The sequence below is a fragment of the Suillus fuscotomentosus genome (assembly GCF_016647785.1).
Source record: "Suillus fuscotomentosus strain FC203 chromosome Unknown F5891scaffold_26, whole genome shotgun sequence".
NCBI classification, from domain to species: Eukaryota; Fungi; Basidiomycota; class Agaricomycetes; order Boletales; family Suillaceae; genus Suillus; species Suillus fuscotomentosus.
Window position 1 is genome coordinate 320299 of NW_024539538.1, and position 15294 is coordinate 335592.

The following is a 15294-nucleotide window of genomic DNA, read 5'->3' on the forward strand; positions in this document are numbered from 1 at the left end:
ATGTCCGCAACATCCTTTACGTTCAGGACTCTCGGAGTTCACTTTAGCAAGCGCACAAATGCAAGTTTAGTATTGCACACACGTCGTGAATCTCTTCGCCCCGATGTTGATCGCTATAACACCATCCGCTTGTTTTTCCAGCGGCAGCTTGCAACATATACTTCTACGCCAGTGACACCACTGCCAGCCCGCAGGAGATCAACGTTCCACACGAGTTTTACTCCAAGTTCTTCTAGATTATTGGCCAGACGCGACTTCCAGGAACTGAGGTCGCTTCGGTCGCGCCATGACCATTCGAGCAGGGAAGAGAAAGATCACATACACGAGAGTGACCACTCCAGCCAGGAGAACAAAGCACAGTCCCCTAGCTCCGCTAGTTCTGTTCAAGTCGATTCGGAACAAAATACGGGTGTCCATCCCCCGCCTCCACCATTAAATCTCGACAACTATCCCCGTTTGTACCGCAGATTAGCTCTATCCCTTTCTCATCTTCATCGCCCCACACGAGACGACTTCCTGAAAGTAGCCAATGGGTTTTGGCAACGTCTACGGATCCGCTTCAAGTGGTTTACAATACGTTCTTTTCGGAGATTAATGCAGATGATATCTCCGCTTTCATAACATGGTTCCTAATGAGCCAAACTCTGTGGATATTGGTCGGAACGTGAGTTGCAAATATCTGGCCTGAATACCTGATGGCTTATCCTATTCAGAACGACATTCTTTTCCGTAGTTTTTGCCACTGCTAATAGTTTGCAATTGCAAGGTATGTGTCTCCCCTATGCAATCATGCGCACATATCTCACTAGACATTGCAGAATATGTAGCACGCGCCATAAGTAACTACCTCACCAGTGAGACTGGTGTCACAGTCATCTTTGAATCTGCTATCGTTCCTAAATGGAAGGACTCTCGCATCTCCTTCAAAAATGTATATGTCTCCCGCAGATCATCGTCTACCACCCATCTACCAGCACCAAAAAAACATATTGGACATAAAGCGGCCGTTGGATATGATGTCAGCAGCCACCCCGCATACAACTATTTTGTGGATGACGACGAAGAAGTAGTTGAAAGTCACGCGGAGGATGATGTCAACTATTCTATGTTTGACCTCAACGTAGACTCCATAGACGTCACTTTGTCACTCCAGCACTGGCTGAATGGCAAGGGTCTTGTGGAGGATGCTGTGATCAAAGGCGTTCGCGGAGTACTAGGTCAGTATCTTTGTCCATCAAACATCAGCTTGACTGCTGAAGTTGTAAACAGATCGTCGCTCTGTTTTCTGGGACCCAGAAAACCCACTTGACCCGGCTGCATTCCGTCATGTTGGTCGCCAAGGCGACTTTGAGATAAATTCTCTACAGCTCGAGGACATCCTTGTGACCGTGTACCAACCGGGCGATTTTAGGCCTTATACTGCCTCAATTTTTCGTGCAGACATAAGAACTTTCCGGAAACAATGGCTTTTCTACGACTTTTTGTGTGCGGAAAACGTCGTAGGGCAGTTCGATAACTGTCTATTCAGTTTGCACAAACCTCAAAGCATCGGCCGAACTACTGAACAGGATCTCAAGGATGGCAAATGGTCGCGGATGGTAATGTGAATTGACCCCTATCTCTGGTCAGTTCTGACACGTTAATTATAGTCTAGGATTCGCATTGATGGCGTCAATATTGATCACATGCAAAATTCCACGACATTGGAAGGCGGTCCCTTGTCGTGGATAACGTCTGGCAAAGTTGACGCAGTGCTAGATATAAAATTCCCTAGAGACGCAGAAGACGAATTTGCGTTGAATGCCATTCTCGGTGAGCTCGCGGATGCCATCACCACGGCGGCTACTGCCTCTCTACCCGTTGAGAGAATACCGGGGCAGCGAGAGCTCGCAAAACCACCTCTTACTGCACCTGCGACCGATAACGAGAGCGAAGCCAATGATAGTCCCAAGGTCGTCATCGACATAGATTTGCGATTTAGGGATCTCAAGGCTGCTGTTCCGTTATTCACATCAAATCTCTCATATGTCAATAGCGCACTAATAAGACCTATAGTGGCGTTCATGAAGTGAGCGAAACATTCTATCTGCGCTTGATTGTTTCATTGATTTGTCCAGCGCACATCATACTTTGGTTCCTATACACTGCAGAGTGGTTAAAGATTTGAGTGATTATGACGGCGCATGGACTGTGAGTATCTTTCTGGAGTCTTCGCAATTTCGCTTAAACTAATAGGTTTTGTAGATGTGGGAGAGTATGTTGTACTTCTTATGGAATAACCGACTACCGCTAATCGCCTCCTATTGTAGCTGGCCTCATGGATGAAATTTCACAAAAGGTAGAAATAATTTGATTACTGATCAGCTTGATCTGATGCGCTTGCTTTAGATATACGATGCGCTCGCTTATCACGTCTCCCAAGTCAACTTGAACAGGCGAGTAAAAGCAGTCAGCATGTGGTCATTGCAGATGACTGCCAGCGCTGTACTGTCTGCGCTGAGGAACCTAGTGGATCCAGTGTCTATGCAGGTTCGGGATCTATACTACGTGAATGGCGTTCCATATGACGGCTTAGTTCCTGGACCGTAGACTGGTAATTGTTTTGCAGCTATTGACGGAACTATTTTCAGCTCACTCCGCATGACGCCTCTATATGTCAAACAGGGATTCTACGAGACACGTTCATAAACACGGTTTGATGGTCCTATGCTCAGTCGTGTTTTCTAACTTTCCAATTGAGAGATGTTTTGACATGGGAGTCAGAAAATTGCCAAGGGATCGCATGACAATATTGATTTGATGCCCATCTAGTTTACGACGATGATGACGGTCGCTTCTGCTACTTCAATTCGACGGGCTTTCGAAGGTCTTGGAACGTAACTCAATGGTAGCGTATTACGGGCAGTATTTGACCATTTCTGCCAGTGGAAATGAGCGGAATTACCAATGAACAGAATCAATGCCAATGACCGGACATGACGGGGAGAAAGTGATGGAAACGACATTTGAAACCTTACTAATGTCTGCGATACGTGCATATCATATCATCGTCAAGTTCTAACACTGATAGGTTTTGGCACAAGTGCAAAAGCTAAGCTACCGTCGTTGCGTGTCTATCGAGAGACCTTCACGGATGAGTGAGTGATGCCATGAACCCTGAGACCTGGTGGACCAGTATTTGTATTGCTCACAGTGACAAACAGAAATCAAAAAGAGGGCCATGCGTGGGCCAGTGATGCATCATTACGTGGAGCCCCCAACTTCGTGCAACTCCTTTTAGCATTGTGATGACTTTTGGTATCAATGCTCTTCTGCAGGTTGCTCAATTCCATTTCTCTATTTATGACAACAAGTGTTGGCACCACTGACCGAGACCATTAATGTCTGTTAGTTAACTTGTTCTCTTCCGAGACGGGTTTTCTAATTCTGACATGTTGATCAGAGATCCCGCCGAAGTCCCCGTGGGCTCCCCTTCTCTCTCGGTTTCTTTTTCCCCCGCGCATAGCGGACCGAAGTATGGATGAATGGGTGTAGGGGACCTGGTGGAGTCTCGTTGGTAATTGTACCTTTGTTATCAGATTGACAAGTGCTCATTATACCACGCTTCAGCTATAAAGCGTGTCATGTTCTAACTTGAATATCAACTTCCCCCTCCTTGCAATACATGCTCCAACCACTGCATTCAAATTCGATTGAATCCAAGCAAAAGGATGGGATTGTCTCTGACTTGGCCCTCGTTGGATCCCAAGGTCGCGTTGGATTCAGAGGCCTTTGTGAAAATAAATTCCTGTGAGTGGTTTTGGGGGATAGCATAGATTTAAATAATGGGATATATTTGTGGTACAGACTTGGTGTATCGTTATTCTCGACTCTCGGAGGATTCGTGAGTTTTTTATCGCAGTATAGATGACTGCCAGTAACATTGTGCACTGTCGCGTATATTCAACAGCTCTGTGGCTACGCCCTGGTGAGTTGGGCAGTGTCCTCACGTGAAACTAGTCTAATTGTCTATCAGGGAGTCCTCCCCAATGTGCTCGCCATTGAGTCGTTTGGAGCGAAATTCCCAGAGATATACACGAATGCAATACTGAAGGTAAGGTTCCAATAGATTTCGGTCCTGTCAGAGTAAAAATACTTTTAGGGATGGCTTGTGTCCACATTTATACTTGGCAAGTCAACGTGGCATGCCGCAAGCGTCTGCTAGTTGATGTACGTCCGCAGCTGCCTCGTTCGGAGCTAATGTGAGCGGCCCTGTCTGTGACAAGGTGAGATCTATTATTCGGCCAGACAACCTGACAGGTCAAATCATGATCGACTACAACCCAGATCGGACGAAGGGTTAGCATAATATGCGATGCTGTGATCTTCATTCTCGGTAGTTTACTCCAAGCATGTGCCACGTCTCCCGGTAAGTTTTATCTTGTCACATTTTTCTTAGCTTCGCTGAAGATCATTTTGCTAGTTCACCTGTTCGCCGGTCGCGTTATCGCTGGTTTGGCAGTCGGTTCTCTGACGCATGTCGTCCCAATGTATCTCGCTGAGATATCCTGCGCCAGAATTCGTGGATCATTGGTTTCTCTGCAACAACTCGCGATCACATTTGGGGTGAGCGAAACAACCAGCAATGAGGTTATGCATCTGACGCTACAAAATGTAGATTCTTGTCAGTTGTGCGTGGCAGTCTGCTTTCATATGTTTGTATGTGCTCATTACTTGAAGACGGGATCGTGTGTGGCACGTCACAAATCGGGGGAACCCGATGTGCCCCGGGAATACCGTACACTGGGACGCTTCCGAATGGCAAGCTTGTGTTCAATCCTGACACTGATGTCCCTCCTGGCGGTTGCACTGGTCAAACACAAGCGTCATGGAGAGCTCCCCTTTCATTTCAAATATTACCTGCTTTGGTATGTTGACTATATTTTCTGCCTCTCCCTCATACCTATGGAAGTGTAGTGTCTTGCCATAGGCATGCTCTTCATGCCATACTCGCCCCGTTGGCTCGCCGAGAGAGGCCGCGAGGTGGAGGCTCTGGATACTCTGACGCGTCTTCGACGGAAGCCCGCTCAAGATCGTTCGGTTCGCACTGAATTCCTGGAGATCATGGCTGAAGTTCGTTTTGCAAGAGAGGTCATGAAAGCGGCATATCCTGACGCGGGGCCAGTCATGCGGATAATCAATAAATACTTGGTGTTGATGACTAGCTGGCCAAAGTCCAAGCGACTGATGGTTGGATGTCTCATTATGACGTTCCAGCAAAACATGGTGGGCTTCCAAATCATAGGCTTTTCTTATCGTGTAGTGATTTATTGTGGGTTGTCAGGGGGTGGCCGTAAGTCGTGGTTCATCCTCCTGGAACTAACATTGCTTATTTTGATTAAGACTCTCGTCTATTTCTTGCCTACGAGTGAGTTTTACAAAAAAATTTGATTGTTTAGTTCAAAGTTCACTCTTATCCGTAGTTTTCAGCCAACTGGGCCTTAACCCTGATACTACCTCCTTACTTGCCAATGGGGCTTATGGGATTGTCAACGTGAGTTCAAGTATAGATAATGTCACATATAAGTCTCTTATTTTGTTCCAAGATGCTCGCCAATTTACTTGCTATCGTTCTTGTCGATAGGGTGGGCAGGCGACCTGTGTTAATATCTGGTGCCGCCGGCTGTTTGCTTTGCCTTGCAATCATAGGCTCTATTGTAACCATATACGGCAAGGATTGGCCAGCGCATGTAGTAGCGGCTCATACTGCCATTGGTGGGTGCGCTGTAATAACCTACAGAACATGTTGAACTGTGTCACAGTCTTTGTGTTTCTCTATGATGCCATCCTCTCTTACTCGTGGGCTCCGATGGGATGGGGTGCGTGACTCGTACTTTATTTCCTTCGAGGATTTAATATCTTTGACAGTTATTACCAGCGAGATATTTCCGTTGCACCTCCGGTCCAGTGGTATGTCCATTACCGCATCAGTCATGTGGTCATCGTACTTGTGCGGTTTTATTATCTTCTTCGGTACATCTGGTATTGACCGTCGGCATATTAATTAGTACTGCTGGACTCTTCGCGCCGACGATGCTGAATCCACATGCGGGTGGAATAGGGTACTGGTCATCTGCCGCGTTCTCTCTTGGCGCGTTACTCTCAGCTAGTACGTTAAATCCCCAAATCGTGTCAAAAAAGTATGTTAAGCTCGCTTTCAAGTATCATTTATCCCAGAAACCAAGGGCCGGGTAAGTTTTTTTTACGTTTACATGTCCTGTTGAGCATGGCTGACGATATTGTACAGACCCTGGAAGAAATGGACCCTGTATTTCGTGATAATGCTACTGACAGTCAGCGAGAACTCAAGGAAGGTATTTCCCGGGAGCTTGGTCTGCCCGACCGGGCGTTTTTGAATATTCTGTAAAGAAATTTCTGTCTGACCCAGGTCTTCCTCATTAAATCGATTCATCCATCATGTATATTGTGAATTCCTTTTGTCTTTTTCTATCTTCGATATGGTCACGTCTGGGTTTTCCAAGCTTTGAATATGAGTGTTTCCGCGCTGTCTGGAATGAGCTCCACTTCCGCTCTCTTTCATGTCGAAACTCCTATCAGCAGACTATACGTGCGTAAGCGCTATCTCTACTTCCGCCCTCTTAGAGACCGGCTAGCAATAAACCATTTCTATTTACAAAACTCTACATTGTTCAGATGACGCATGTTATCTCTCTGCTCCAACCAAGCCCTGAGATCTGAGAAGTGGTTAATACATGATGGTAGGCCGAACCTCTATTCCCGCCCCATGTCCAACAGTCCTCGCGAGTGAACACTCATGACCTTGCACAATTGTGTAACTCATCCGAGCATGCTAGTGTATACACACAGCAAATGTAATTTGTTCCCTTGCTCCTCTGCATGATGATGCCTTACTTTCCACAATTGATTTAAACATCCAAAGACACGCGAGTCGTTAATATTTTGTCATGATATCAACAGCGTATATACATAACTTGAACAGAAGCCCAAAGTGAACTCTGTCTGCGGTTCTAACTAGTGAGTGAGGCAAATTTCGGGTCCGGGGTATGGGTTTTTGTACTTGGCCCTGTAAAAGGCAGTACCAGTACAAGTACTACTCATTCACTGGTACTACTTAGCCTCTTTGAAAGTTCGTCCTGCAAAATCCGGTGTACCAGGGAACAATCTCAGACTGGTGTGCGAGTCGGGTTGGTGTGCACTATTATCACGGAGTTTAAGTTCGAACTCCGATTGCTAAGCCAACTTACCCATTCTCATCTATCTCATCGACATCCCCAAACCTGACTCCTCCCTTCCCAAGTCCCATAATATTCAGACAGGTTTACGATGCGATTCCCATTACGGTGGAAATCCCTCGTACACATGTCAGTAATATGATTTTCAAACATCATAAGACAGGTGCGTACCGCATATTATTCACTACAGCAGTCACAGCACTAGTGTACATTGTTACATCGGTGTCCCTCACTTAGTTGGCCCGTATGAATTTGATTAATGTTGTAAGGCTGACAGCGATCTCAATTATGAGAGAGCATGCGATGGATTCTGTTTTATATTGAGATTGACACGAGAGTCGGCCAGGGACTATTCCGCGGTCTGAACGTTACTTGTCAGTGAACAGCGTGGTGCACTGGGTGCTGTCCATCGAACATGCAGCTGCGCATCCTAAGGCCTCAGATCTCAGAGACCATGGGGAACCGTCTTTCCATGAGTTTCTTGAAGTGGGAACAACCATTCTTGACTAGATTAGGCTCACTGAGACAAAGTAGTCAGGCAGCCAGAAAATTCAAGGCCAATAGCCAGTGTGCCAACGTTCAGTCAAAATTTGCACACAACTCGAACTATTAATGAACATCGATCTGCATTCATCATGACCACATACACTACAACCAAGGGAGAAAACCTAACACCCTACAGAGAAGGATGGAGACCCGATCCTATCCACAAAGCAGCCCAGGTCTCAGACCACAACCGCACTCAAGCGCTCACCACACACAAGCTCACTCGATTTCATCAAACCCTAGGGCGAGAAACAAGTGGAACGTATGGTGGGAGACAGCGTCGAGGAAGTTGTGCCGGAGATAAAAGGAGTTTGCGAGGGAGAGGGAGCGGAACAGGGGGAAGGGGGTTGGAACGAACAAGCCGGATGTAGGTGTAGGCGTAGGTAAGTGTGGATGCGTGACAAAGCTAGTGATGCCAAATACAAAAAAGAAGACGAAGGCGAGGAGACCAGGAGGAGCCAAAATAAAGCGAGTAGAGTAGGAGATAGATAGAACATAGACAGCTTTGTGGGAACGAAAATGATGATGACGAGTCCGATGAGTGATGAGATGGATGCGAAAGACAATAACAATGATAGATATGTCACGGAAACCGATGATGTGGATCGGGCGCTTGATGAAGGGTAGTCTAGCAAGGTTCATCAGATCAGTAGACGCTAACCTCGTCCCACACCAGCGCATCCGAGAAGTCGGCGTCAACATCGAAGGTAGTGCTTGAGTCCATAGCGATGTCCTGCGTACTCGGCAGCATCTCTAGCAGTCTTTCTATTCCCATCTCTACACTGACTTGTTCCGCCCAGTTAGCTGTGTCAATCCCACTCGTAACCAGCCCCAGGCCGGCCTCCTCCATGGGAGTAGGCTCACTCAGCACCTGCGTGTTGTTCGCGTCTTCTGCCGAAGGGCAAGTGCCTGGAAGAGCGCAAGTGCCAGTCGGCGGCGACGCGAGGATCTCTGCGAACAGGCGCGTAAGGGCTGCATCTGTGGCTGCCTCGTCTTCAGGCTAAGATAAAACAGTATGAGTTTGATTGTATGTTTAGGAGTGATAAGTAACTGACCTCGATCGCAGCACTGTGGTACATCTGGATGCTCTCGCCGGTCCCGTGACTAGACGTATGCTGCCCACCCGCTGCAGGGACACTGCCGCGTGAACGGTAGTGGTCGCCACCCGTGCTAGGTGGCGAGTGGGAGTATGTGTAATCAAGGAGAGGTCGAGAGTTTCCTGTGGTGTGTCAACAGGTGCTGGCGAGTCGGATGGCGTGAGATCTGAAAGAGTAAATGCGGGACTGGGTGGGAAGTCGAATGAGTCACCCAAAAACAGCATGGGGCTATCCGTGAGCGTAGAATGCGTTGGTGCAGGAGAAAGTGGGTAAGAAAGGGTTGCTAGGGATGTCGATTTAGGTGATGAGGGGGTTGGAGATGCAGAGTCTGCTGTTGAAGGAGATTTTGGCGACGCAGGTGATGGTGCGCAAGCGGATGAGAGGATTGGAGTCGAGCTTGAAGTCTCATGGAGAGCAGACGGGTTGGCGCCTTGGGTTGCCAAGGTCCGCAACACTGCCTCATAACCCATCTCTAGCGTTCGAATGCGTTCGCGCAGCTCGGAATTTTCACGTTCTCGTTGTTCCTCGGCACGTTTTCGCTTGCGTTCCTGCTCCTGCTCAATGGTAACAACCTCGGGCTCTGAGGTGGAGCTGGCCGAGGGTGAAGCAGGGATGGTGATTGGGACACCAGCGCGAAGACGTCTATTCTCTTCCTCGAGTTCATTAACTCTACGCTCGAGAAAGGAATATTGAGCTTTTCTGCGGTCACGGGAGTTTTGTGCCGCTATGCGGTTGCGGTGTGCACGGGCCTCTTTGCGCTCTTCCGGTGTTACGGCTGAGCGAGGGCGCTTACGTGGAGGCTCCTGTATCGATACATCAGGAGAGTCTGCATGAGATGATGAGGGGGATGCAGGACGCTTGAGGAAGGAAGAGGAAGGAAGAGAAAGACTGGATGGGTCGACGAAATTTGTTGAGTGTGATGGTGACATGGTTCCACGTATGCAGTCAACTTGGCGAAGGCACTTAGGAGTCTTTAGTCGTATATATCGTTAAAAAGAGTGCTGGAGTCAACGCTAGGAAAATCGAGTGCAGGACGACGTGGCCATGAAGAGAAAGTACACGTACACAGAACACGTAGACAAAACTATAAACACAGCCACAAATACAAATAAACTGCGCAGTCGTCACCTGATCATAACGCGCAGTTCCCCCTGGGCCTGGGTGCCAACAATACTTACATCTAGATTCTCAGATCCCTCTGGCACCGTCGGCGGAGTCATATACAACTCGCCAGTTCAGTATGTACGTTTAAATGGTGGGATTGCCTTGCATTCATTTTCATCCAGAGTCTTGTCGATGACACCGCGGTACTTGACAGTGACGTCGGGCAAGTTGATATCATCCTGCCACGTAAGAGTATGCTTCATCCAGTTGTCATCATCACGCTACAGATACAAGTTAAGCGGATCCACTGCAATGATATAAAAAGACCAACCTCAGGGTAGTCCTCACGAGCGTGAGCACCTCGGGACTCTTTACGGGCTGCAGCGGCCGTCATAGTTTGGACTGCACATTGTAAAAGGTTGCGCAGCTCAAGAGTCTCAACAAGATCACTAAGATAATGACGACGTAAGCGAGGATTCGGCAAAAATAAATAACGACTGTACGAGTTCCAAATCATGCTTCTATCCTTGATACCAATATTGTCAAACGATTTGTATATCTGACGAATCTTCTGAACGCCTTCGTCGAGACTCTGCTGTGTGCTACGTGGATCATCATTTTCGCTGTTGGTTGCATGAAAATGGTAGAACACACCGGAAAAGAGCGGCATTGAATTGCATGGTTTTTTGCATCTCCAGCCTTATATCGGCAGTAGGCTTTGGGCCATTTGCATTTCTGATTCGGTCCAAGAACTCGACGGACTCGAAGCCAGCTTCCTCAGGAATAGCCTTATGAGGCTTTCCGGGAGTCAAGTTCTCCATGATATGGTGAGCACACGCGCGACCGAAGACGACGAGATCCAAGAGGGAGTTTGCGCCAAGGCGGTTCGCGCCGTGAACCGACACACACGCAGCCTCACCGGCTGCATACAGACCAGGGACAATCTTGTCCTTGCCATCCTGACCATGGTTTATGAGCGGACGCGACAAGCACAACTAGCGCAAGCTCACTTCATCAACAGTCAGCACCTCGCCGGTATATCGGGTAGGAATACCACCCACTGTCCAAAAGTCAGTCAAAGTCCGGACAGCACAATAGAGACATTAACTATTGTAATGGACAGTAGGTAGCACTGGAATAGGCTCCTTTGAGACATCGACTCCGGAAAAAATAGCAGCAGTCTCGGATATACCGGGTAACCTCTCGTGGAGAATTTCAGGGGGTAAATGGCTGAGCTGAAGGTGTATGTGGTCCTTCTGAGGTCCAGCACCACGTCCTTCACGAATCTCAATCGTCATCGAACGAGATACGACATCACGGGAAGCAAGATCCTTGGCAACGGGTGCATAACGCTCCATGAAACGTTCACCCTCGGAGTTCAAGAGGTAGCCTCCCTCGCCACGACAACCTAATGCACGTTCAGCTACGAGAAGGCAGATATCTCATAGAAAAAATGACCCTCAGAAATAAGGCAGCCAGCGCCATAAATACCAGTTGGGTGAAACTGAACAAATTCCAGATCCTGCAAAGGAAGCCCAGCACGAGCCACCATTGCATTACCATCGCCCGAACAAGTGTGTGCACTCGTGCAGCTGAAATACGCACGACCGTAACCCCCTGTCGCGAGGACCGTTTTGTGAGCCCTGAATCGGTGGAGCGTACCGTCCTCCATGTTGAGCGCGATGACTCCAACACATTCGCCATCCTGCATAATCAAGTCCAGCGCAAAGTATTCAATGAAGAATCTTGTGTTGTGTCGAAGCGACTGGCCGTAAAGGGCGTGGAGGAGGGCATGGCCGGTACGATCGGCAGCCGCAGCACAGCGGTATGCTTGGCCGTCTTTGCCATAATTCAAAGAATGACCGCCAATGGCACGTTGGTATATCTTCCCATCCCTAGTACGAGAGAATGGAACGCCATAACGTTCAAGCTAGAAACGGATATAGGTCGAACAAACAGGTATGTGAGATTTAATCCTACCTCAATAACTGACCCAGGAGCTTCGCGACACATATAATGAATAGCATCCTGGTCACCAAGCCAGTCGGAGCCTTTAACCTGTGGGAAATCGGCTCGATTACATGACTGGGGAGACCACGTCAAAGGACACGAACCGTGTCATACATGTGCCACCGCCAGTCGTCTTCCGTAATGTTCTATAGAAAACTCATCAGTGAGAAGACCGTAAAGAACTCAAAGTGTACGTACACCTAGAGCAGCATTGATACCACCCTTGGAAACGTGATATATGAACATGTCAGACATTGCTGAACATCGCTGCAACATACCTGTGCTGCGACAGTGTGGCTCCGGGTTGGGAATAGCTTGGTGATGCAAGCCGTATTGAAGCCAGCTTCCGCAAGACCGAAGGCAGCGCGAAGGCCCGCACCACCAGCACCACTACAGTGACACGTTCTTAAGTTTGCCGATTTCTTATCAGTTCGGAACGCTACTCACACGACGATAGCATCGTACTCGTGTTCGATAAGAGGATAATTGCCTGAAGACCAGGACTAAAAAGCCGTTAACTTGAAGATGCCGGAAAAGACATGGGAACTGCCAGAGATATGTACCTTGGCGTCACGGTCCTCGAGTGCCTTGATCGGATTAGTCGCAGCGATTCTCTTGACGGGAAGTGAAATGGAAAACCTGCGCTGGGGACGAAACAAAGCCCTAGAAGGCACCACCTTGAATACTGACTTCCTAAACATTGATGCGCACCGTCTACGGCAGCGAGAGTTACAAATAAATGAGCAACTTCCACAGAAAGGTAGGTAATTTCGTCAGCCGAAAACGTTCACGGCACACCATTTGGACAAATCCCGTATTTAGGCCCTATACATGTCGCAATCAAGTCCAACCTATCACAACGGGAGTGTACGTAGCAAGAGAAGCCACCAACTTCCCAACTAGTTCAGACTGCGCATGTTTCCTAAAGCCCCTCATCTTGACCTCGCGAACAGGCATCCCCGCCGCCTCCCTGATCTGCAATAGTTGGAGTAACAACGACCACTCGAACTGCATATCATCAAACAAAAGTGTCCGTAAATTCGGAAATGCATCTCGTCTCCCCGCACATGACAGGAAGCCCATCAACTGGTTCACGATACACTTGGAGACTGAGAGTGTCGTTATGCCTGAGAATGCGTGGGCAAGGGCATGCCATCCGTCGTATGTCATGGACCTGCTACACAATGTGAGAAGGCGTACAGAGGGGAAGGGCGGTGCTCCACGGTTCAGCTTGTCCACGAGCGACTGGAGATCACGTGATGAGGTCGCAGTGTGGAAGTCCAATACCAGCTCGCGTAGCGCGGGGGCACGTATTGCCCGGAAGATGGTAGGCATGTACGTCCTGGAAATATTCGGTCCGGGTTTGAGGATCATTGTCTGGAGGAAAGGCAATTCGACGACTGGGATATCCCTGCTGCGAACATAATCCACTGGTTCACCGATCAACGTGAGATGAGTCAGTGAAGTGAGATGAGAGAGCAGGTTGCTGAAATTCTCAGGGGAAAGACCGGAAACCCACAAGCCATTTAAGGTGAGCGCCGTAAGGCGGTCTGCAGACAATAACAAGTCTGAGGAGATGGATGAGAAATTTCCTAGTTCAACAGACGTGAGTGAAGACAGACCTTCGGTGAACAAGAGATGTGGGATGTCAAGCGGATAGTGCACGATAAGCTCTTCTAGCATTGGCGCTCTTATGCGCTTGAACCCATCTAGAAGTTTTGGGAATGGGAAAGCCCCGTGAACTTCCAAGCGGCGACAGACATGAATGTGAGAAAGAATAATGCAGGATATGCGCAAGTAATCTGGGTCAGACTCAGGCAAGCCCTGACTGTGAATGCCAGTGAATCGCATGTCAAGTAGCTGTCCTTGCGAGCGAGTCAAGTAAAGATTGACGAGATCTACATTCTGCCGGAGGAAAAGTCGAATCTCTGTCCAAAGCAACGGCATCCCGAGCGCCACAGCTCTCCAATGCTGTGAAACACTCGCAAGCAGAAGCTCAGGCCTGGGGCGGAGGCGTAGACTGGTGGGGACGCATGAAGAAGAGGACTCTTCATCTGCTCTAGTTGCTTTGACTGTCTCTACAAATATCATCTCGAGGAGCTCGTTCGGAATAAACGAGATATACGACACGCCATATGTCACTAGTGCCTGGTTGAGGCGCAGCGTCTGTGTGTCCACGATGTGGTACAATAGTCGCTTTGTCTTCCCTGGCAGTCTCGCAAGGTCTTGCGTCATAGCGACACACTCAACTTTGGGTGTTATAATCCTAATCCACCAATTTCATGAGACATACGCATAGACAAAGCAGGTCACTCACATTGCCTCCCTCCTGGTAGTCTTGGTAAAAGAAAGGCTGCTTAGTTGTTCTCAGCATTGAGAATCCACACGTTTTATAATATACGATAACATGCAGGCACCGGGTACCTATTTCACCCAATCACCAAGTGACACCGGACTTGATGAGGATATCTCCAGGGCTTGCTTACCCGACTTAGGGGGACGGAGACGAAGAAGCGGCAAAACGGGCTCAGTGAAACTTGTTATCTGCGACATGAAGTTTGAATGTTCTACTTTTACGTGAACTTTGGTGGAAATGAGAGCAACAAGCGGCATATTCCGTGAACTATGACTAACCCGGAATGGGCGCTTTAACGACCCTTGTTGACAGTAGTACTACCTGCGCCTGCACCGCCCTTTATAGGGACGCTAATCATAGTCTCACACGGTCAACGCCCATATGACAGTCTCCTGATTCAATAACCATCTTATAGTAATTCTCTGAAGTTCATGCTGTGGCGGCAGGAGTACATATGATCTTGATTCCTCCAACGGCACCGCCATTCTTCAACATATGATTGGTCGGATTCTTCAAGCTTAGTTGAATCATGTAACCCTCTTGAGGTGTGGTCTCCATTGCAAACTCAAAGATGGCGTCTTGCTGAAAGCATTTCTTTCAAGTTCGGATCAAAGCTGCGCCGGACTTCTTTTCCGCAGGTGCTTCGCGGTCAGACTTGTTCCTTGAACAGAAACACATCCGAGGGGCACCGCTTGTTACCCAATCGAGTGCGCACACAGCAGCCTACAACATGAAACATAATTAGCAGCCGAGGCTGCGGAGCATGGACCGGTCTTCCAAACTCAGAGTTGGAATAGCTTTTTGAGGCGCGCCGCCATATTGGTGAGCCACTGCAGCAAATCGAGAGCGCTGTGTTGGCAGGCTTGCCGAACGGAACGAACCGTTGGCCTTCCGACTTCACCGTACAAGTACCACGCAAACAGTGAGC

The 15294-nt window shown here is 48.4% G+C and overlaps 5 protein-coding genes across 5 annotated transcripts; 2 read left to right on the top strand and 3 right to left on the bottom strand.

The window, feature by feature from the left end:
- Positions 1-286: 286 nt before the first annotated feature.
- On the top strand, positions 287-2589 carry F5891DRAFT_1128454 (mitochondrial distribution and morphology protein family 31/32; the record flags this gene model as incomplete). Its single annotated transcript, XM_041364282.1, has 10 exons — positions 287-328; positions 361-577; positions 601-664; positions 714-766; positions 819-1217; positions 1270-1598; positions 1650-2068; positions 2118-2194; positions 2310-2338; positions 2389-2589. The coding sequence occupies 10 exons, from the start codon at positions 287-289 to the stop codon at positions 2587-2589; spliced, it is 1830 nt and encodes a 609-aa protein (XP_041226152.1).
- A 1075-nt stretch (positions 2590-3664) lies between these two features.
- On the top strand, positions 3665-6588 carry F5891DRAFT_1226052 (general substrate transporter; the record flags this gene model as incomplete). The annotated part of the gene is made up of 18 exons (XM_041369502.1): positions 3665-3789; positions 3847-3883; positions 3950-3967; positions 4016-4093; positions 4327-4408; positions 4463-4605; positions 4658-4670; positions 4720-4907; positions 4957-5265; positions 5324-5332; positions 5383-5407; positions 5463-5533; positions 5586-5754; positions 5802-5858; positions 5908-5989; positions 6048-6148; positions 6202-6230; positions 6287-6588. The coding sequence occupies 18 exons, from the start codon at positions 3665-3667 to the stop codon at positions 6404-6406; spliced, it is 1656 nt and encodes a 551-aa protein (XP_041226153.1). The 3' UTR covers positions 6407-6588.
- Positions 6589-8582: 1994 nt separating this feature from the next.
- Positions 8583-9978, bottom strand: F5891DRAFT_299172 (uncharacterized protein). The gene is made up of 2 exons (XM_041371249.1): positions 8855-9978; positions 8583-8799 (listed from the first exon to the last, which is right to left on the bottom strand). The coding sequence occupies exons 1-2, from the start codon at positions 9823-9825 to the stop codon at positions 8664-8666; spliced, it is 1107 nt and encodes a 368-aa protein (XP_041226154.1). The 5' UTR covers positions 9826-9978; the 3' UTR covers positions 8583-8663.
- Positions 9979-12909, bottom strand: F5891DRAFT_1226062 (succinate dehydrogenase). Its single transcript, XM_041369503.1, has 13 exons — positions 12574-12909; positions 12458-12513; positions 12289-12400; positions 12209-12232; positions 12115-12156; positions 11981-12058; positions 11459-11930; positions 11109-11408; positions 11011-11060; positions 10655-10959; positions 10504-10602; positions 10332-10449; positions 9979-10281 (listed from the first exon to the last, which is right to left on the bottom strand). The coding sequence occupies exons 1-13, from the start codon at positions 12709-12711 to the stop codon at positions 10132-10134; spliced, it is 1944 nt and encodes a 647-aa protein (XP_041226155.1). The 5' UTR covers positions 12712-12909; the 3' UTR covers positions 9979-10131.
- Positions 12502-14593, bottom strand: F5891DRAFT_299162 (uncharacterized protein). Its single transcript, XM_041371248.1, has 4 exons — positions 14328-14593; positions 13633-14276; positions 12574-13578; positions 12502-12513 (listed from the first exon to the last, which is right to left on the bottom strand). Coding segments are annotated over exons 1-3 (1374 nt in total). The 5' UTR covers positions 14330-14593; the 3' UTR covers positions 12502-12513; positions 12574-12850.
- Between the last annotated feature and the right edge of the window lie 701 nt (positions 14594-15294).